This window comes from Podarcis erhardii (assembly GCF_964252035.2).
Source record: "Podarcis erhardii genome assembly, chromosome: 13".
Classification (NCBI taxonomy): Eukaryota; Metazoa; Chordata; class Lepidosauria; order Squamata; family Lacertidae; genus Podarcis; species Podarcis erhardii.
Window position 1 is genome coordinate 50,166,365 of NC_138502.1, and position 23,545 is coordinate 50,189,909.

General features: G+C 39.6%; 1 protein-coding gene and 1 long non-coding RNA gene across 3 annotated transcripts in view; one reads left to right on the plus strand and one right to left on the minus strand.

The window, feature by feature from the left end:
- Positions 1–23,545, minus strand: part of TMEM245 (transmembrane protein 245) — a 60,558-nt gene that overhangs the window by 25,632 nt on the left and 11,381 nt on the right. The window contains exons 2-8 of one of the 2 annotated variants that reach the window (XM_081836282.1): positions 21,594–21,711; positions 19,748–19,849; positions 19,315–19,425; positions 17,195–17,383; positions 15,236–15,405; positions 7,344–7,367; positions 38–142 (exon numbers count right to left, since the gene is read on the minus strand). In XM_081836282.1, the coding sequence (XP_081692408.1) occupies positions 38–142; positions 7,344–7,367; positions 15,236–15,405; positions 17,195–17,383; positions 19,315–19,425; positions 19,748–19,849; positions 21,594–21,711 (819 nt within the window). The remainder of the gene's footprint in view (positions 1–37; positions 143–7,343; positions 7,368–15,235; positions 15,406–17,194; positions 17,384–19,314; positions 19,426–19,747; positions 19,850–21,593; positions 21,712–23,545) is intronic. The other variant, XM_081836283.1, reaches the window with a different exon arrangement.
- On the plus strand, positions 7,375–15,137 carry LOC309327249. The gene is made up of 3 exons (XR_014150477.1): positions 7,375–9,270; positions 9,535–9,865; positions 14,599–15,137. It is a non-coding gene; the product is annotated as an uncharacterized lncRNA (long non-coding RNA).

Consider the following 23,545-nt stretch of genomic DNA (forward strand, 5'->3'; position numbering starts at 1 on the left):
CAGGCAACTATGTACTGTATTTAATTGGACTCAGTACCTTTGCTGTAAGGAGCAGAGCTAGCAGAAGGGTGCCTATCACTAGGACAAATATAATGAAAATGCTAATGATTTTATCTAGCATTTTTTCCAGCCACACGATCATCTGCGCAGAACAAAAAGGGGAAAAGGTAAAACAGAAAAGTCATTGAACATTTAGAAATCAAAATTGCATGTAAACATACTCAGACCCTACTGGCAGCGTTTCCTCTCAGTGAAATTTGGTTGGATCCAGACTTAGAACATGCTTAGAACAGAAATCCTTGATCCATGCAACACAATCCTACCCATGTTTGCTCAGAAGACCTATTGAATTCAGTAGGGCTTATTCTCAGGCAAGCGGACATAGGACTGCAGCCTTAGTCATAACTAACAGGTCCTACCGATTTCAATGGGATTAGTTTAAACTTGACTAAGCCTGGAACTGACATGTTGGCTGCAAGAAAGCGTACTAATATAGGTGCACTGACACATAAGACAGTGTACAGCACTAGAATTGAGAAATATTAAGAGAGATTTTATTACTCAGCACCGCAACACAGAACAATAACCTTGAAAATAGTTTAACATTATTTACCAGACTCAAGAACAACTATTAATTTCTCAGCTTCGTGCACTTAATAATCAGAGGGTCATTATCTATGCATGGAAAGCACAGCTTGTAATAAGCTGCTAACTTGGTGCCTTTGTAACTCCAAATGATTTTCAAAACCATTAACCATCAAACTCCTTTCCATCAACAGAAGCCAAGGTGCTTCCACATATACACACATTTAGTGTATGCCACATCATTTATTTAATTGCCGAGAGCCTATGTTTGAGCAAACTTACACGGTTTTAAATGTAGATTCTGTTAGCCCATTTGCTAACACCAGATGTAACTTATACCACCCGTCTTTGAAGGCACTGTCCTCAGAGTATGATCAGAAAACAGTAAAATCAACACAATATGTGTCTCACAAGTCTTTAGTGACTTGGAGAGGTGCAGGTAACATAAGCAGCACTGCTGGTTTGCACATGCAGCTATGGGGACCAACAATACTAGCAGTAAAATGGGAGTTTCAAATTCAGTAGTAAGAGGCACAAATGCTGTTTGTGAAACCAGAAGCAAAACAGAAATGAGGAGATGGAAGCCATGGTCTGTGAATGAGCCAGAAGAGTATGTGCAAGAGGCAGTGTGATCAGCACGAATATCAGTACCAATAATAGCAGAACTGTGTTTGTTATTGGTTTTGGCACCGATACCAACATTAACCAGCAAGGAACAGACAAGGCTATGGATACCAGAAGGCCAGTGAATGTTGGCATGGATGGCAATGCAGAAAGCAACCAATGATATTGAACATTTGCAACATTTGATGTGTTGGAGATATGGGAGAGAATGAAGCTTTCCCTGCTAGGTAGAATTTCAGCCATTAAAATGAATTTATTGCCAAGGATGCTGTAAACAATTCAGGCTGCTTTAAAGAATGGAAAAAAGGTATTTCCAAATTTATTTGGCAGGGGGGAAAGCCAAGAATTAAACATAAAATTATGATAGATATAAAAGATGGAGGAGGCTTTGCTCTGCCAGACCTGCAAATGTATTATTTTGGTTAATAATACATCTTATTTTGTGTTGGTTAAAAGAATGGATTACACTGGATAATGCAGACATCCTGGATCTAGAGGTCACAACTTAAAATTTGGCAGGCAGGCATGCATGCCTTTGGTATGGGAAGGCAAAAATTTATAAAAGTTTTATGTACCATATTCTTAGGAAGAATCTGTATAGAGTTTGGGAGAAAGATAAAAATCTGCTTGAAAGAAAAACACCTTTATGGCTATCTCCCATCGAGGCAATTACAATTAAGAGAGATATGGATAGACAATAGGCAGCTGACGGGGAATTGCTGTATTTCACTGGGAAGGAACCCAAACTGAAATCAATGGAAAACCTAAGGAACCAAGTTATGGACTGGTTGCAATATCATCAGTTATACTACATGTTTAAATTAGACAGAAAGAATGGTTTTTTGGACCAAAGCTCACAATTCAGAAAAGAACTCCTGCAAAACAAAGATAAACTTTTGTCTACAATGTATATAACCTGTTAGAATGGGGCGGGGGGGGGGGGAGACGAACTAGTTAAAGCCTCAATGACACACTGAGAAATAGATGTAGGACACAACATAGATTTAAGCCTCTGGGAGAAACTTTGGAAAAGTGACTTGAAATTTACAACATGCTATTCTTTGAAAGAGAACTATTTGGAAATGATTCATAAATGGTATCTAACTCCGAGTGGGCTTGCTAAGATTTACAAGACAGAATCAAATAAGTGCTGGAAGTGTAAAGAGGTAGAGGGAAGGTTCTTTTCATATGTAGTGGACATGTAAAAAGGTAAAAGAGTATTGGGAAATGATTTATAATGAACTGGAAATTACTTTCCCCAAAAAACTAGAGCCCTTTCTGCTGGGGATAACTCAGACTGAAATCCCCAGGTTTCAGAGAGAGTTATTTATGTATGCAACAACTGTGGCCGGTGTTTTGTTAGTCCCAAAATGGAAAGTATGTGAGGTCCCAACTAAAGAAGATTGGCAACTTCAGTTGACAAAACAAGCATAACTTGCAGATTTAACATATAGAATAAGAAGAACATACGTTTAAAGAAGACTGGAAAACGTTTACTGGGTATATGGAAAATAACTGTGTACAACTGAAAATGCTGGCAGCATTAAGATAAATTCAACATGAATAATTTTTGATGGATGTAATAGAGGAAAACGGATTGGAATAGTTATTATAAAATACGCAGGGATGTAAGATATGCAAAATGAACCATGGAACGAGAAGGGAAGGCACGTTAAAGTATGTAAAATGTTATATAAACGCATCATCATAACCCCAGGAGAGTTTAGACTCAGTTGCCAGGCCACAGCAGCAGTAATCCAGAAGACATAAAGATGGCTAGTGAGCCTCATAGCAACCTTCAAGGGGGGGAAGATGCTGGTGCCACTGTGATTGTAGGGATCTAGGTTGCAGCATAGCAGTACCTTTCCCTCTAGGGTAAAGTAGTCTCTACCTGGATTGGGGAGTAAACATGAGAGAGGGATAGAGAACAAAGGATCTCTGTTCTTCAAACATGAACAGCCCTAATGATCACCTTGGTGGAACTCCTAAGAGACACCTGATGTTCCCAGCCCAGAGACAAAAGGTGGGAGCGGTGGAAGTGTTAATGATGTAGAAAGGAGTGGCACAAATATTGATTTGCGTGGGTACTTCACATCACAACCTGGAGAGTGAAGGGAAGAACGTTCCTTGGTCTCCTCTTCAGAAACTGAAACAATTACCTGCACATCTGGAGAAGGTAAACAACTTGAGTCACCAACACTGGCTGTGTATAGCCAAGGCATTATTAACCATTCACTTGGGAGACAGGAAGCTCTTTCCCAAAGCACCACCCACATGTGTGTATATTGATGATCTTCTGACAGCAGACACCACTCTAAACCCTGTGCTCTTCTCTTACAGAAATATTATAATTGTCGTACTTATCAGTGGTTTGTCATTATCTCCTGTGCATTTTGAAATTTAAAAAGTCGCTGCACCACAAGACACTTCACTACAATTGTAACATCAAATAACAGTGAAGTGAAATCAAAAGTAGAGAACACACACACACACACACATGAGAACGAGAGAGACAGAGAGAACAGAACAGAACAGAACAGAACATTAGAGTGAGTGGAATCATGAGATCTCAGAAATATTTTCCACAATGCTAATGGGTGGTAGTTGAAGAACTGAGCAGGAAGGTGTAGCATGCTTAGTTCAGCGGGTGCAGTTGGCTCCTAAATATGTGTTAGTTTAAGCTCTACATGTTTCTGAATTGTGCTCTGTACAGGACTCTCTTTGTGTGCCTGCACAGTGAGTACAAAGAAGAACAATGGTTTATGTTCCTCTACTATTATTGATTACTATATACTCTGTATACACTTGCACTACTGTCTCATAGCCCTTCTATACATGGGTCACATTAAAAGAACAAAAAGTTAAACTATGCAAACATAAATAAGGCCACTCTGAAACAAATAAGCAAATTTAGCCATGTGATGTTAACAACTTGGCACTGTAGCACATAATAAGTGAACACATTGGAAAAATTCTTTAACTCTAGAACATGTTTTACTTGCAACTGCAAAAGGATTATTTACTGATGCACTTATTCACACTTACGGGACAAGTGGGGCCATCAACAAAATGTTGCAGTGAAGAATGCTTCTGTTCATTGTTCCAACTAGGTCGCCATGCCCTTTTCTAGAACACTCCACTACATTCCATCCTCCCCACCCCGGTTTTCCACTCTTCACCCGCAACAGACACCGTTTTGTGGCTATTGAGTGCTCAGCCATCACAAGTATTTTGGGATCTCTTTCCCCCTTAGGGTTGTTTTTTTTAAAAAAAAAGTTTTAAAAACATTTCTGCAACTCTTGGAAATCCTCCAAGCCTGCCAATACTCTTGTGTGTATCATTAACCATCCCTCTCCTTCATGGGTGCAAACTGATGACTGAATCATCTGATTAATCATGCAATTTTCTTGGCTACTCTGATTTAGGTCAAGACTTTGAAGGTTTTCCAATAGTTTCAGAAACTCTGGTGTCAAACCCTAGTAGTAACAAACCCATTAGAATAGCTTCAAACTCTGGTGTCAAACCCTAGTAGTAACAAACCCAGGTTAGCATCAATCACAGTTGAGATTAGTGCTGACACAAGGCTTAGTAATAGTTAAAGCCATGGTGGGAATTTGTGCAGAAGGGAACGAAACCCCACAGTTCACTTCCTTAACCACAATAAAAGGATCAGAATCACAATGTGTGCCCTAGCTCCTTGCTGCAAGTCAATGTGAGTTAGCGGCAAATGAATGAATGGCTTTATTTTTAACTCCAGAGCACCTTGCACCTCAGTGATCACGCTTTACCTTTCTGGTGATCTTGGATTCTGCATCAAACCATCTGCGTATTTTATGTGTAAGGACTTGAAATATACTTAAGCTAAACTTGCATCCACTATCCCTTACCAGGCTGGCCATAATCAGTGATTGCATTTCCTGCCCACACAGAAAAATATTCTAAGATATTAGTGATTTACCGGTAGTTTCATAATCAAGTAACTAATTGAAGTTATTAACAGTTACAAACAAATGTCATGATTATCTATGAGTTAGAGATACCAAACCATTAAGTCGCAGAAGGTCATTCACTTAAGGAAGAGTAAGCATGTAGTCAATGAAACTCATTTTTAATTATTATTTTTAAAAAATAACTTTACACAAAAGTTGTGTTTTGAACCCTAGTACAAAATAAATGCATTAAATGAAATTCTTGTAAATATTGTTTTCTGATTATTATTCTTAGAATTTCAGGGGGGAAAGCTGCAGTGAATAAAATTTCAAACTGTTTTAAATAGTGAATTCAGTATAACTAATGAAATTTAATTTAAATGCTTATACGATGGAAATCGTCCTTTGAGGATAAAGCACATTCTTCCTGTGTGAATTGCACACAATAATTTGGCATGGCAAGCATCAAATATTTTATATACATATTTAATTGTTTTTCAATCAAATATTTGTGCATAGAGTATTATGTACGAAATATCTTTCTGAGCAAATATGCAATCAGTATTTGCAGGGATCAGGTTGTATCTGAATAAACCATACATGGGAGTAGGCCTAATGAAATCAATACAGTCTATTCTGAATATGACTTAGTGAAGATACAGTCCATTAGGTCTACTAAGAGGTAAATAAACATAAGCAATATTATGTCCCATCAATCTTAGATCAGCCTATTAGTAATTTACATTGCACTGGCTTCAGCTTGGTTAAGAAAAGCCATATGCAAGGAATAACCATGTATTTATATGTTTTATAGCTTTTTCTTGAACATTATGGGAAAAACCAATTCTAGCTGCAACTGCCAATTGCATTCTACAGAATTTCCCAAATGGTATCAGTGTAGACATATCAGCCATGGTTAATTATGGTTGGGCAATTTGTGCAGACGGAGAGGGGGAATACACAAGCTTGTGGCTCATCGTAATTCAGGTTTTGTTTGAACTAGCTCAAAGTAGACTTAAACAATTTCAAATATTAAAAGTATTGTTAAGTTATAACTTTTTAGAAAAAAAAACTATAGGCAAGGGAACCTGAGCCGATAAACAATATAGCAAGTGGAATTCTGCTTTCTTTCCCCTCCACTGCCCAGCAACCTTCCAGGTTCAGAAGCTTCTCCACATCAAGGTAGCAGTCTCTCATCTCCCAGTTGCAAATGAAAATCCCAGGTAATCCATGTTTTGCCCAGATTCTATATTCTTTATTCACCATCACATCACTGTAAAGCTCCATCCTCATGTTATTTTAGAAACATTTCCCCCCCAGAAGCCAATTAGAGATGATGAGTGGAACTCTGTGTTTGGCAGCAAAACATGGAGCTCCCAAAGCAGAGAAGGGATACCTACAGGTGAGAAAATGTAATTGAGAAGGGTTGCTGAACTCAGTGGCATAGCGTGGGTTGTCAGCACCCAGGGCAAGGCAAGTAATTTGCGCCCCCTAACCCATGGATTTGCGCCCCCTAACCCGTGGATTTGCGCCCCCTAACCCTAACCCCCAGGTGTTGTGCCCGGTGCGGCCGGCCCCCCCTGCAACCCCCACGCTACACCAGTGGCTGAACTTTTGCCTCACTCCCTGTTTTGCTTTGTAATTTCATTTCTTGGTTGCCTGGGAAGGTAAGTGGGGGAAACCACCTGCAGGGAGGGGAAGCAGAGAGAAAGCAGCAAAAGGGCAAGAGTTAAACAAGCATCTTCCTCTTGCCATTCCTCTCCTGCGAATAACTCTCTTCTACTGGCACCCAATTTGCACTTCTGGCAGCAAATGAAGCAATATGCTTACATGAAGACCATATTATTTATTATTCACCAAAAGTTGTGTGAGCATTCTACATAGGTTTATATATCTATTCCTCAGCTTCAAGTTCTTGGTTGTGTATAAACATGAGCTAGGTGGAGTTTGGTTATCTCAATTTGAGGCAAATGGAACATATATCATTCAATGTCAATGTTCAGTACATAATCCTTCTTCATCAAGCATGCTAAAGAAAACTAGAGGGCACTGAATGACCTTCTGTAGCTTATATCATGGCCTGGAATAAAATTGCTGTGATGCAAATCAAGAGCAAGCCATGTTACCAACAAGAAACAAAAACCACTTCATGCTGGGAAAGGGCACAAAATATATTAACTGCAAACAAACTGTCTGCTTATTTACCTTCTTATTAAGCCAATGCCACAGCTTGGGAGAAGGAAAGTGGGAGAACGCAGAAGAGAAAGAGACAAGAAGACAGTGAAGAATTATTGAAGAATGCAATTGTAGTGCAAAAATGAAAAACACACACCACTGGATTATCCAAGGAATGAAATGAAACCATTCCAGAGACAGACTTTCATCAAAGCCGTAAAGACGTGGCAGAAACCATCAAAATCTTTTTTTCAATCAGAAAAAAAAATGTACAGTATTTAGAAATTTTAAGACATGCACTGTACCAACAAAAGTCGGACTGCACTGATTTATATTAGTGTATCCTGAGCTAAAGTTTATGGGCCACTGTGAGCTAAAATATACACAACTGCATTACCTACAGAAAACAAACCGCCTTTCTGGGGTTGTTTGGATGACACTCTTTAAAAGGGTTTATTCTTCTGGGGTGAGAAAAATGCTAAATTCATTTAACAAGCCATGGGACTGGAGATAGGGAACAGAAAAGGAGATTACTTACCATGTATTTTTTTTCTTCTCCCTGACTCACCAAGGGCATTCCAAAAATCTTTGGCAGCAGGCTTCCCCCCTTGCAAGGTGCAATCACTTTAGCTGCTCCATCAAGGGGAGGGGCCTTCATTCTACCTAGACTAAACTAGAATAACCCCTCAACCCTATAAACTGATAACAAAACTCATTAACTTGATGTGCAAGAAAGACAACTGTATGGAGAAAAGAACAGGACCATAGGAACAACCCCAGGGATCCCTGCCTAAAAAACCACCGACCCAAAGGATAGCACAGACATGAACAGAATGCCCTCTGGCAGTCATGGAGAACAGGAATAGGGTATCTTCTTCTCCCATGTCTCAAAAGGGCACTCCAAAAATGTTCAGAATTCTTTAAAAATCAGTACAGTGGCACCTTGGTTTAAGAACAGCTTAGTTTATGAACAACGCTGCAAACGCGGACGTGTTTTGGTTTGTGAACTTTGCCTTGAAAGCAGAAAATGTTCCACTTCCTGTTGAGTGTAAATTGAGTTCCCCACTGCTATGAGAAAGCACACCTTGGTTTAAGAACGCTTTGGTTTAAGAACGGACTTCCAGAACGGATTAAGTTCTTAAACCAAGGTACCACTGTACTGTCCCAGAGTGGGGTCCAGGGACTAAAACTTTATGAATAGCTACTTTCTGCAAGACCCTTCCCCTAAATGCTGCATGTACTGAGGGCATCAATTGTTCAAAGCCTTAAGAATTGTGTGCTGGAAAATACACTACCACTTTGCAAATTTCTGCCAAAGAAGAATGACTTCAAGAGGCTGCTGCAACCCAGTTACCTAGAAATGGTGGGTTTTGATATTTTCCTAACCTCTGAACCAATCTGAAAGAAATCAAAAAGAGATTCAGAGTGTCTGTCACTCTCCCCAAGTACAATTAAAGAGCCCCTTAAATGCCCAGTTTGTGCCACATCTTTGCCTGTTGATGCACCAGCTTAGGACAAAAGGTTGGAAGGGAAACTTCCTGATATCCATGTAAAAGGTAAAAGAACCAACAATATTTTGCTTCTGGCAACCAACACGCCTTGGTAATTTTGAGGTATTATCATAGTCAGAATCCAAAGAAAAAGGAGGGGGGAAATTCTTCTCCCATACACCCCAGGGGACAGTATTTGGCATATCAAATCTGTATAGATAAAATGATGCCTTTGTGGATTGAATACAACAGTGGGATATTTAAATAGTTTGTTCCCATTAATGAGATCTGCTCTCAACTGCCAGCAGAATTGCACAGACCTTTGATGGGTTTCTATTCCTTTACTGGTTACAATAGTTTATTTCTTCTGTGGCACAGGAAAAACTTACAACATGGAAAATATGGGTGGCATTTCAAAGCACTGACAAAGCATTCCTTTGGCTCTCTACAGCAAACTCTCTGATACAGTGGTGCCTCACAAGACGAAATTAATCTGTTCCGCGAGTCTCTTCATCTTGCGGTTTTTTCGTCTTGCGAAGCATGGCTATTAGCGGCTTAGCGGCTATTAACGGCTTAGTGGCTTTAAGAAAAAGGAAACAAACTCGCAAGAACTCGCAAGACGTTTCGTCTTGCGAAGCAAGCCCATCGGGAAATTCGTCATGCGGAACGACTCAAAAAACGGATAACTCTTTCGTCTTGCGCGGCATTCGTCTTGCGAGGTACCACTGTAGATGGGGAAAAAACTTGTCCTGCTGCAGCGATTCATTCTACTCCTGTATGATGGAACATCACAGCTCAATAATGTCCAATGTGCCTACTCTTTCAACAGCAGACACACTGATGCTACACACAAAACATGTAGCATTGCAAGCCCAGATATGGAGCAGCTCTTAACATTATGCAGCTGGAAGCAGAAAATATCACATGGGGCTGGGTATCAACCAAGTTGGATAACACAGCTAAATATTGCAGCCCTTGTTTAGGAGCTTGCCATCTGCACATGTCACAAGCAGTACAGCATTCACAATTTTTTGGTTGTGAATGGCACTGTTCACAAAGCATGTAAGTACTGTGATCAATTTTAATAATTATTAGTTCATTATTAATTGATGTTAATGGTGTTCTTATCATTATCTTCAAATGTATGTTAAGTTTATCCTTTCATATGCACTATTATATACTATATATGCATTTTGCTCTACATATGATGCTATTTGAATAACAAATACTGCTAAAATAGATAGAGAGGGTGGGGAGTATGAAAATTTGGATTCAAAAGGTATTTGAAATGAGACAGAGATGCCTTGAAAAGATCTTGAATCTTTAGCATTTTCAGCACTGGTGAAGAGATCCATTTCAAGTTTTCATAATCATTGAACTAGATTCAAAGGTATTTTGGGATTGAGGACTCATTCCATCTCTCTGCAGATACGTTTTCTGGGGCGAGTTTGCAGGCTTGACACTCCAATTTGATGAACGGGGGTACCATTTCATTATGGCACTGGTTTTTATGTGGTGTGACGTAAAGCACCTACCTCCCTGTCTGCTTATGAACACCTTTGCAAAACACATTGACTGTTCAAACAAGGACATGACCATTTTGAAGCAAGTTCTGAGATTTACTAGTTCCTGGTTGCAGCCAACCAGTGCTTCTTGTGAGTCTCTAATGACACGGGAATCTGCCACTGTCTGTTCCTGGATGCAAGCAAATAGGAACAGTCAACCTCTAATGGGCATCCTGGATTTTGCCTGCCATCAGGTGGAGCTCTAGTTCTCGAATTGTTTAAAGAAGATCCATAAAGAGTTGGACAAGCATCTCTGCACTCACTTGAATTTGGATGGGCTGTATGACTACCATTTTGGTTGCTTTGAGAAGTGAAAAAAGTTTTGCAACTTGGAATTGGGCTCCTTTTTGCTGTGAATAGCATCTTTTTTGTGTTTAGCTTCAGTAAGTCTAGCATCCAGTGGTTTACCACACACCTTTGCTCCAGCAAAAGTAGTAGATGGAGATGGGTATGTGAACTAGAATCTATTTCCTTAGCCACGCTTATCCAAGCTACCCCACTGGTGGCCTATGTCCTCAATACTTAAAGGGCATTATGGTACATGGTCATTTATGCAACAATTGGAGATCACAGTATGTTGGCTGTTATGTGATTTTTATTTTTTTTCCAGCCACGTCTTTAATTGTTTTATTTTCATTGTGTGACAAATGAAAACATTCTTTTTATTTAACAAAACCTTAAAAAAAACAAAAACAAGTTGGACTCATCAAAGAACAAACATACCAGGAATGTTGTGAAAACTGCTATCTTCCTCAATACATCTTTGAGCTGTTTGGACTGTTGGACTGTTATAGTGAGCCCATCTACCCAAAGGCAGCTCATGCAAAAAAAAAGTTTAGAAACATTGCCGCTGAGGCCTGAGAATTCTTTCAAAGAGCAGCTTCTACTCTCTTATCCCTTCTCCATCAACTGGAATAATGGCATTAGGTGAAAAACATTTGGCACTTCAGCTTCAAGGTTTGCCAGGGCTGATGGAGACTAGGGCTTCAATAGGATTACCTGCTAGTTGCACCATGTCATTCTGTGCTTTAAGGTGCTTAACGGAGAGTAATGGGAGAGCGGTGCTTGAAGAAATTGCAGCTGGAGGCCAGTGAGCAGAAATAAGACTGTGTTTATCAATTCTATATAATATCTGATCATGTTACTTTTGTAGTACATTTTAAAAGGTGACCTGTGTAGACTGAAATGGCAGGAGCAAACTGCTAGGCCATTGCCAAGGCAAAGAAATAAGGCATCGTCAGTAACACTGGGCAATAGAAACTAGATGACCTACAAGAAAATAACCTACTACAAAATTAAGCAGCTTAAAAATACAATTAATTATCTTCTTAAAGGCCAGTGAAACAGTGATGTAGGGCGGAAAATTTTCCTTAATTTTTCAATTTGATTAAGTTCACTACTAACAAAGAAATAGATGCCAATTGCAAATCAGTACAGTGGTGCCTCGCAAGACGAAAAGAATCCGTTCCGCGAGTCTCTTCATCTAGCGGTTTTTTCGTCTTGCGAAGCAAGCCCATTGACGGATTAGCGGATTAGTGCTATTAGCGGCTTTTAGGCTTAGAAAAAGGGGGGGGAGGAAAAAACCCCCGCAGGAACTCGCAAGACATTTTCGTCTTGCGAAGCAAGCCCTTAGGAAATTCGTTTTGCGAAACGCCTCCAAAACGGAAAACCCTTTCGTCTAGCGGGTTTTTCATCTTGAGAGGCATTCGTCTTGCGGGACACCACTGTATTAGGTAAGCTTTTCAAAGCTTTTAGCTTTGTTTGCTAAACAGAAGTAAAATAAACATGCTAAATTAGTTCATTCTCGTAAGACATCAGAATATTTTCCAGTGCAAACTGAAAACATTCCTATGCAATTACTCATACTTTGTATAGGACTTCCCCCCAGAAAATCCACACAAGTGGTAGCAAGTCAGTAATGAAGCAGCCATGCACTTTCATTCTGCTACAATGACCGCAGCATGCAACACTGGAATTCACTACACAGAGAATTCATGCATTTACTACAAGGTGGATGAGCAAACCTGAAGATAAAATCCTAAACATTAAGCAATAGCTTCTAGAAAACCAGAACAAGAAATAAGATGAAGAGTGGATCCAACCTCAATTGTCATTCCAGATTTTTTTTTAATGAATTGCTTCCCAGAAACAATCCTGAAGTGATCTAACAATAAAAGCATCAACTATAAAAATAAATTCAAGCTCAATATCGATGGGATAAGAATGTCCACTTACAAGGCTTGTTGAAATAGGAAGACATTCAATGGACGCTTTTGTCATTTTTATGTACACTACTTAGAAACCTTGGTGATTAAGGGATTAAAAACAGCTGGTGCAAATAAACAATTAAAAGATCACAGAGATGACACCATGAGAGGGAGTTCCAGAGGGTAGATGTCACCACACGAAAGGTCTGATTCCTACATCGTAGGAAATGGACAACTTGATGAGATGGTATTTGCAGGAGGGCTTCCACTACAGACAGCAGTGATAGACTGGATATATAAGGGATGAAATTTGTCTTAGTCTTAAACTGCATAGGGTTTTGTAAACCAGTACCAGCACTTTAAACTAAGCATGGCAGCTCATCGGACACTTTCAACAGCATTGTTAACATATTGGCAATATTCTGCCTCACAGAGCATAGGGTTGGGCAATGTCAGGTTTTCAAAGCATCAGGGCTGTTCAGCTGGGGGGCAGGAGCACTGTAAAGGATCCCCCACTCTGCCGCCAGCTTGCATGAGCCAGCAGTGGGATGGGGGCTCCGTTAACTGCTTGGCTGAGGGGAGATGCAACTGCACAAGCCGGCAGTGGAGTGCAGACTCCGGGAAACTGCTTTGCTGAGGCCGATACAGCTAAAAGCTCATACAACTAGACATTCAATTAATATTCAGTGGCCGCTATTGTTTGTTTTGTCCCAATTATACTATAATAAAACAGTAGAATGATAATGATTTACTCTGTGCTTTAGCTTGCAGTGTTTACTGAACTTTCCTTATCTTAGATATTAGTCTAGACACAGCAAGTACTTTCTGGTTCACACAGGAAAAGCTGTAAATGATTTCATATCACAATGCTCATTTGCAGGTATGGTAAGGTGGTTCTAAGTGTTTACTGAGATAATATAACAGAATAGTCAGTACCATCAGAAAATGTAAAAGATGTACAAGGCACTGGGGGAACTTGATGATTTTGGACTGATTATTTAAAGCTGAAGCTTGATATTCAAAGATGAATAATTACTTAAAGACACCATCCATTCCTGTTGTGTCTCATTTCCCCTCTCTAGTCACCTCTAGAACTATTTACCCCACAGCTTGAGTACTGCACTCTGCAGTCCAGGACCTTTGCCACTGATACAGCAATTACCGTATTTTTTGCTCTATAAGACTCACTTTTTCCCTCCTAAAAAGTAAGGGGGAAATGTGTGTGCGTCTTATGGAGCGAATGCAGGCTGCACAGCTATCCCAGAAGCCAGAACAGCAAGAGGGATTGCTGCGCAGCGAGGGATTGCAGAGGGATTGCTGTTCTGGCTTCTGAGATTCAGAATATTTTTTTTTTCTTGTTTTGCTCCTCCAAAAACTAGGTGCGTCTTATAGAGCGAAAAATACGGTAATTTACAAGCAACCCCCCATTTATGTGGGGGTTATGTCCTGAGGCACCGCGCCCACACATGGAATTGTGTATATTTGAAACACCATTAGAAAAGCCTGCAAACACCCTCTAAACCTCAGCGGCACTTACCAGATGGCAAACTCCACCAAGCTCCCTCCAAGGCTCCAACTCTCCACAGGCCTCAGCCATTGGTGCAAAGGCTCCTGGGATAGCTGGGCGCTGTTTTCATACCTTTTTTGCTCTTTCTGAACTCTTTTAGGGCCCTTTTTGCCATTTTTAAAGTCATTTCCAGGTTTGGTGAAATGCACGTATGTGTGGTTGCACACATACCGAACATGCATAAATGGAGGGGTGTCTGTTCATGCAAACTGCATCATGATCTATGTCCACAGTGACTTTTCTGAGAAAGGTTTCTCTTTTACCATTTTTGAAGAAAATTTTTTATTTTATAACAAACGAACAAATATTATCAGGATAGTCTCCATATGACTAGACATGGCAGGTTAGAAAGCAAATTTCACCCACAACTGTTACAGCTTCTCAGACTGGCCAAGTACTACACAACTGGAAAGGCACCCTAACATTTGTGGTTACCTTTACAATCTGTCTCAGCAGATTTTTCCATTAATGTAGCAAGCTCTCACCTGGCCTGCTGTTTCCCACCCTTTGAAAAGTGCAGAACGTGGCCCAGCAAGTCATCTAGAAGGAAGCGTCTCCATTACTAATGCCAAGGAGGTATGTATTTGACAACTTCTTTGGATGGGTTTATTACTGGGAGTCCCTCTTTGGGGAGAGAAAAAGAAATTTGGTCTGTGGAAGCTCAGTTGACTATAGACAAAAGAGGTATTGGCTTGGAAACCAAGTTCTCCGATCCAGTGGGGACTCCCATTGGCAGACATGTGTATGATGATCCTAAAACCTGCTGGAGCAGATTTTCATGAAGCACAAAGGGCTACAACCAGCAAAAGTCCCCTCCCTACCTTTCACCTGCAGAAGCATCCTATGACTTCTGTTCAAAAGAACACTGTACCTAAGCCATTAACTACAGCAACCCTAACTCTGTAACTAGTACTGTTTACAACCTAAAACCCAAACGGTGCAAACTATCTTCAGGATTGTACAATACTAAAGGGTTCTGTGCATTCATTACAGTGCATGAATGATATCTGATGCTCTGGTTGAAAATCAGGATAAAAATGTTTAAATACATGTTATATATGATACACACAGTTTAAGAAGCAACTTTAAATACCTTACTGTCTAGCTTTAGAATGACTCTTCCGAGGCCCTTGATTGGTCGTGGTGCAAGAGCTTCTTGACGTTCTCTCACAAAATCTTCAACGACATGCCACCAGACACTGCAGTGACACACCAGAAATTTCACCACTCCAAAGTGGACCACAAGTTTTTTGACAACCCACACTGCAATATTAAAAGAAGACTTACTAAAAATATGGGGGAAATGAATACAGCAATATTGCAGAAAGCTATACTAAAATGGCTGCTACATTTCTTTTGCTGATATAGGCGGGAAAATAATTTTGGCCGCCTGAAACAAAAACTTCCCAAAATATGTGCTTCAGGTACATAATAGCTAATAGGTTCATACAGATAGTAATACATATTCCATAGTTACAAGAGCTAGAGTAAAATAGGTACACACACCACACCTCAACATTAAGAACTTTGAAGGCTCCTTGATTCCAATTAGTGGTAAAAATTATGAAGGATTCTAAAAATTCCAAAAATATTTGGTTTTCTGAGACACACACAGCGCAAATGCAACAAGGCACATGTTTAAATATGTTTTGGAGTCTCACAATACATGAAAAGCCTCAGAGGATCCTAAACCATAGTTTGAAACTAATATGGTGTCTGAAATTACTCATGATGCCTACGGTTTTCAATGTGAACTGCACACAGCTCAGTCTGCTGCTGCTGGAAGTACTGTTTGGGAAAATCAAAATTATAAGAAGAGTCAGTGGAGGAAGAGCAACTTGTTGGGTACTTACTTTCCCCTCACGTAATGGAGACTGACCGGGAGTTTCTGAGGCAATTATGTAACTAGCATAAAGATTAAATATATTCTGCTCATTAGCACCAAAATCTAGCTTAGCCGTATGCTTTGGGGCTAAAATTATTTATACAAGACTTAATTATATGACTGTGGTACTCTTAAGGGACAATTGACAAAGACACAGCAAAGTCTTCCCAGACAGGGCAGATAATTCCTTTGCCAACCTTTTTCTTATACTGCAATAGGTAAATCAGCTCCATGTCACAGTGGCTTATAAATAGAAATTCATATATGAGCAAGTCACAACACGTTCAGCCTGATCCTTAGGCCTCAACTGAGGTTCTTTTTCTTTATATTTTAAGTATTCTTTTTATTTCAATATCATCCCTCCTCCTATGGGAGTCCAGAAGTACTCTAAGTACTTTGATGACCCCTTTGGAAAAATCTTCAAGGCATCAACTGTCATATGATCAGGGTAGCCAACAGGGCTGGGCGGTATCTGGTTTTCAACACTGTGGTATATCACCAGCTAAACATCGCAATATACCAATATATCATGATGTCTGAAATAAGGATGGAACTACGCAGAGGCAAACAGTAGGGCTTGATGGTATCTGGCTTTCAATTTCATGATGTATCACCAGCTAAGCACTCATTACCAAACTGGGAAACGATGGTCAACAGTTTCAGAACAAGCCAGGATGTTATTAATTTCATAAACATGGTCTAAGACCCTGGTTTGTTCCAGTTCTCTGCTTATGTTCCATACAGTCCACACCAGCTCAACTAGTGCCTCTTACTATTTATCCTCTGTAGCACAAAGTGACCTTACATGCTAGGGTATGTATTAGGAGGCAGAATCAAGAGGTCCACAGAAGATGCCTGCCCAGTTTCCTTAAATTCTCCTCTGTGCCACATCCCACAAGGATTCAGAGGATCTGACCCATAATGGTGGCTTTTCAGGGAACACAAGGAGCTGAAGTATAGAGGAAAGGGTAGCAAAACTCCCTTGCACAGCCACTGTTTTGCTCTCCTGAGTCTTGATTCAGCCAACTGAAAGTTTTCTGTTTCCTTACAATTTGACAAACTCTCTTTGCTCCACCTTCACAACTGATCTGCACTGTGGAGACTTTGGTTGAAGGTTTTTCATCTAAATATTGTTTTACCTCACAATATAAGAAAATAGTGAACAACCTGCAACAGGTACTGGCAGCAGCTGTATTATCCAGAGATTCAGCCATATCTGAACTATTACAATGGCCCATGCAAGCAGAACAAAGTAGATATCACTTGTATTCTTCTTTTTAAGAAGTGTTCCGATCTCAGGTCTCTGTCTGCCACTCACAGTGGATGGAGAAGATGTTTCACTACTTTCTGTGGTTCCTGGAAGAAGAAAAAGTCAGCTATATAATACATTCAACAAGACTGGCAAGTTGTAACTTTAACTTGAATTTTGTGGCACTCCCTTCCAGTTGAGGTCAGACATTTTAACTGAAGTCTGATTCTATCATTTTAACAGATTCTTACCTTTTCTGTATTCAATTCTTATAACCACTAAGAGACAATTGCAGTTAAGTGGTATATAAATTGTTTAAATAAATAAACAAACTGCTATTCAGAAGCATAGCAGTCATCAGAACTGTTTCTAAGATGCTTGGGAAGCCGTGTCTACCAGTCTCGTGTAAATCCCTACAAACTACTAAGCATTTAACACCACATTGTAATTTCCCAAAAGTCCAACATATCCAGAACTAAACAAGTTTAATCATACATTTCTAAAAAATAAAGAAGAAAAACTTAAAAATGAGAATTGCTTTCTAGTTTTCAGTGAAATATTTGCTTTCAGTGTGCACATAAATAACTTTTGCTGCAGTGTTTTAATCAAAGGCTTAATGCCTGGAATTCTGAAATCTCAAAAGGAAGCTTATATACAAATAATCTATTCATACGCCAAGGTTTGGCTAAGCATGATTTGATGTGATGTCTAAAGTCCAACTATGGTTTAGCACAAAGTTTCTTCTGAAACCAAGAATCAGATACGTGGTTTGACAGATGATTGTAAACCATGGATTTGTCTCCTGTTTGAATTTACAGAGCATAGCTGTAGCATTCCAAAGATCACTGTATTGAGTAGACAGAAAACAGAAGTTGGTAAGCAACTCTAAATTGCAGTTTACCTATACATTTGCCTCAAAAACTCTGCAAAATACAAGCTCAAAACACAGAACTACAATTACAAAAGTTTAATCTTATAGTATATAAAAACCTCCCTGATAGCATATTCTCATACTCTTAGAGCATTCAAGCTTTGTGTTTTGTGCAGAATACTTCTCCTTAAGCTTCCAGTATTTGACTAGCAGGATTAATTTCTGCAAGAGTGACAGTATGAATGACCCTTCACAAACAAACATTGAAAATGATGAACTGAAGTCATGTACATTGTGCGATAGCAATTGCTCAAGACTGCAATCAAAACAGGCTAAACAGAAGTAATCTGACTGATTTTGGGACTGCTTGGTTTATAAACTGCTACTTCATATTTAGAATTATTCTACTGGTGGGTTTATTTAGTTTCAGCTGTATGGTATGCATATGAAGATTACATAAAAGTAAGTTTGGCAGAACATACCACAGATGGGGTTCTGAATTATTGCTTGCACAATCCATGGTTTTGGATGGTGCTGAAGCCCTATTTAAATTTGACAACATGGTCACTAAAATCTCAGAAATTAATTTGTGTATCATGAAAAAACCCACATGAAAATAATATTTAATCAACTGAACAATTTAGCAAGAAAAAAAACCGGTGAGATTTCTCTCACCTCTCATATTTCCAACTATGTTCTGTGAAATTTTGAGAATAATCCTTATTGTTTGCAGAGTGTATAAAAAAACCAAGTTAACTTGACAGAATCTGACTTGCTAATGTAATCACCACCTGCCCAGAGAACAGTTTATCCATACAAATACTCAAGGCTTACTTGTGTCCCTTATCATCTGACAAATAGTTAAACTGTTATCTTTCAATATGGCATTCAGCCATTATAATGCCACATCACTAAAATCACCATTAACATGACAGTTTAAAATACAAATTGCATATTTTGCACTTTATGCAGTAATCTTAAGGAACAAATGACAAAGCTGAAAGATGAATTACAGAACAAACAAGCAGTAACAAAATAAGCATAGCTAAACTGCCTTGCGATCCTTGGACAAAGGGGAGTATATATATTTAATAAATTCAAAGAGCAAGATTAAAGCATGCAAACATATTCAAAAATGTCTAGCATTCTTACAGAATATTCAGTCACCTGAGGATTGCGGTGAATGTTCCTCATTATTCGATTCAAATCCTGTAATTGATATTGCCATGGCTATTGTAGATGCTGCAATAGAAACCATCTGACCAGGAAGCTCTACCCCTATAAAAAATAAAATACTTATAAAGGTCTGAAAGTAGTTTAATTGGGTTTTTTCTGTGCCCATTCATGGACTGTCAACAGCTTCAGTCACACCAGAATAATCCTAGACAACTTTCTTTTCCAGCAGCTACCACTCACTTAAGATACTCTAGAATAGGAGTAAGCAGCCCTTTGTCCTCCAGATATGTTGGTCTACTGCTCTCATCAACCACCATTATTGGTCATGCTGGCTGGGGCTGATGGAGCTATAGCCCAACACATCTGAAGGGCCATAGCTTAGCTATCTCTACTATGGAACTACAAGAAAAAGAGAGTTTCTCACCTGAAGACTCTTTCCCACTCGGGTGCTCGTGCAACATACCCACAGTCATTAAGACAACTATAACCAAAAACACTGGAATCTTCCAAGAACCTGCTGCGGAAGCTGAAAAAAAGGAGGTCCCATGAATAAAATCAACATCCTTTTTCCTAAATAATATGCATAAACTAGTAAATGGAATGAACAGAACGATCAGGTAGGACCTTTGCAACTGACAGATATTTGCAAAAAACTTATTATACATGAAGTGAAAAGACTACGTTTTGACTGGATATATTTACTTTGATAATACTACTTCTGAAAACACAACTATTATTTCCAAAGGGAGACAACAAGAACTGTAATAAAACAACCACACTCTGGGTGGTTCATATAAGAAAAACCATCATTTCCTACTGAAGGAATGGGTTTCTGTGCAGTCAGTCTGAAACGGGACCCAAAATCCACATTTTCAGGAGTGTTCTTAGAGTTGGTGACCTCCTGCCCCAAGATAAGAGTATAGGAACAGGAACAACCTTTTATGGTCAAGAGTACCAGAACAGGAATATCTGTTTATGGTCATGGATGTCAACTTACGTGTATAAGCTGACATGGTTGGATTCCTGGGGAAGGGGGGAGAGGGTGCCTGGAGGATATATATACTGCATGAAATTTCTCATTTCTTTGGACTTGCTGTGAGCTGACCATGCTATCCAGAGAGCAGAATAAACTCTTTCTCTGAATCAACCTCGGTGTCATTTGACTTCCTTCCTCCCGTTCAGGAGCAACGCAGACCCCACCAGTCGGTAAAGTCTAAGAAGGCTACACTACTAAATTAGAAGTAGCTAACCCATGACCTTTCAGATATTTCTGGACTAGGACTTCCACTGACCACTGGCCATGCTGTCTAGAAGTTGTAGGTCCACAGAATCTGGTTGGCCTTGGGCTCTCACATTCCTCCCTCTTCTTTCACATATCAGAGCAGAGTGAAAGCTTCCAGTTTTACCACAAATTAAGCATAGAAATTTGTGGTTGAACTATTGTTTCTTTGTTTATTAAATTTGTACACCACCCTAGCTATACCTATAGATCTCAGGGCAGTTCACAATATAAAAAACAAAAATCATATAATGAAAACAAAAACAAAGACAGCCCAATAATTCTCCCTTGGTTAGTGAGATCTGGATCTGAACCATGGTTTGATCCTCACTTATTCTCACTAACTGTAGTTTCAACAAACCAGCTTGCTGAGTTTAGTTGTCACAGGGAATTGTGGTTAGTTTGCAAAGTGGAAGTGGGACCTTTTGAACTCCTCCTCTAGCACAAGAAAAAGAAGATGGGAGCATGGAACCCTGAGGTTCCGGCAGATTCATTCACAGAATGAAACCATGGTTTCCCATTACAACTGGATTCCAGGCATGGTTCAGATACAATGCAAAACCATGAACAAACCTTAATTTATAACCCCAATTTGCAAGGCCAGCATGAATCGGTTTACTAGTGCATATTTGTGAATAAACCCTATTTATTTTAATTAAGTTTTAATTCAAGGTATTCTATAACGTATTTGAAATGGGAGGTCTTTTGTCTGCTTCACTGAAAATTGGTTTAAGTGTTGCTTGGGGCCTTAAATGTCAACTGTGAGGAAGCGTTGGTGTTGAATTCTCAGTATGCAAAATAGAAGGTAAGCATATGATGATTGGTCCTCTTCACCTACAGCCAGTAACTGAATCATTATCACACTTAATTGAATGCAAAGTATTGTTGGTACAAGCTTGACATCTCTTTCAGAAATCTGTAGAAATACTTTATAGCCAAGTCCTGAAAAACAACAAACAAATGAAATAAATATTTTTATGAGGTTACTCACCCAAATGGAAGAGCAGTAGAATCCAGACAGGAACAGAGATTGTTCTCAAGTAACGTTCAGTGCTTGGGTTCCACTTGAATAATACAGTCAATAAATAGCCTGCTATCAAGGTCCATATCTTAACAGGAAAAGGGAATAAAACAGCTATCAGTACGCATCCCTGGCAAACCCAAGCTAGCTGCCCAACTGGCAACTTTAATTATTAAGCAGAATAAAAACAGATTACATTAAAAAAACAAACAAACCATGGGCTTCCTTCAATCCAAATAGCTTTTTAAAGTCCCTAGCAGCCTTGTCTCTTTTTAAAAAAAATCAAGATACAACAAGAATTTTGCCAATAATGGAAAGGAAAAGATGTTCTGTGGTTTTAATTGATGAGCTATTCCATACTTTAGGGCTGGGTGATATATGGTTTTCAACACTGTGATATACAGATATATCACGACATCTGAAATAAGGATGGAACTATTTAGAGGCATTGGCTGGCTTCAGGTTTTCCCCACATTGTGATTTCTGCATAGCAGGCACATACACAAGCATACCCACACCATGATTCACGATATATTGCCAGGTCAAAAAATACAAAACCAATATCATGATATGGACTTCAAACCAGTTTTGGACGATATATCAATATATTGCCTGGCCCTACTACTTCTCCTCTTTGCATTTTATATGAGACTTCCTGGCTGTGCCCAAGTGCTTACTCTATAACTGAAGGTTTTCTTTAAGATGGTGCAACCTCTGGCCATCCCTGATACAGGCATAAATCCTATATTATCCAGTATTATATATTGGATCCAGCTTTTTGTTACTGTGCTTCCCTATGTTTTTCTAGTTTAATGGGAACAAGTAGTCATTTTGAAGAACCAAAATCCAAGTACTGTTTTGCTAGTGATCGCTATTCATTTTGAAACAACATAAGGGAGTGAAATTAATGCCACAGAGTCTTCAGGAACTCTCACAAAAGTTCCTGTTACAATTCCCAAAATGTATCATGGTAACTAAGAAAAGGCAGTGAAAGCAACAAAGGACTTCATCAATATAAAAGACTATAAAATACTAAGCACAGCAATATGACACTAACACGTGCTCTAATCCTTCCTGATGGTAGAACCAATAGAAACACTAACAGGACCTGCCATATGTCACTAGTGACAATAATGCCCCCCCCCCAAGAATGCCAAGTACTGCCAACCTTGATGTCAGAAGGGCAAATGCTTAAAAGATTTCACTCTTCAGCATGCTTCATAACTTTAGGTTTACAATGACCTCTAATTACAAGAGTCAAACATATATTACAAAAACACAAACTGCATGTTGTTGTAAAATGTTTGTACCCCTTAAGAAACAGATATTTTACATGTGCAAAAGAGGGATGTACTGAAACAGTACACATATCTACAAGTCTTTATTTCAGGGCTGTGTGAATTGAGCAGTGATCTTATGCCGTATGACACAGTAAGTTATGATCTACATGTTGCACAGAATGAAGAGGGATTTCCCACTTTATTCAGAATGTAGATTGGGCGTGGAGGGCTGCATTATGATATATTCACCAGTGTAAGAAACTCCCTGAATAAAGTAAAGTAACACACCAGAAAAAGCTTCAGCAACCTCTTCTCCCCTTCACATGCTTGTTTACTACAAGCATGGTGCAAATTACCGTATTATTTGTCCCATAGGACGCTCCGTCCCATAGGACGCACCTAGTTTTTTGGGGGGGAAATATAGGGGGGAAATAAAGGAAATCCCCCCCCCAAACCAGGTCGGGGAACAGCGGTATGGCAGCGCTGCGCCTCCCCGCTGTCCCCAAGCTTGTGGGGCTGGCCGATGTCTGCCCGAAGCGTGGGGCGCCCTGCTTCAGCGCGCCCCACGCTCCGTGCAGCAGGCTGCTATCTGCAGCCTAGGGAGCTCTGCGGGAACTCCCGTAGGGCTACCCAGGCTGCTTC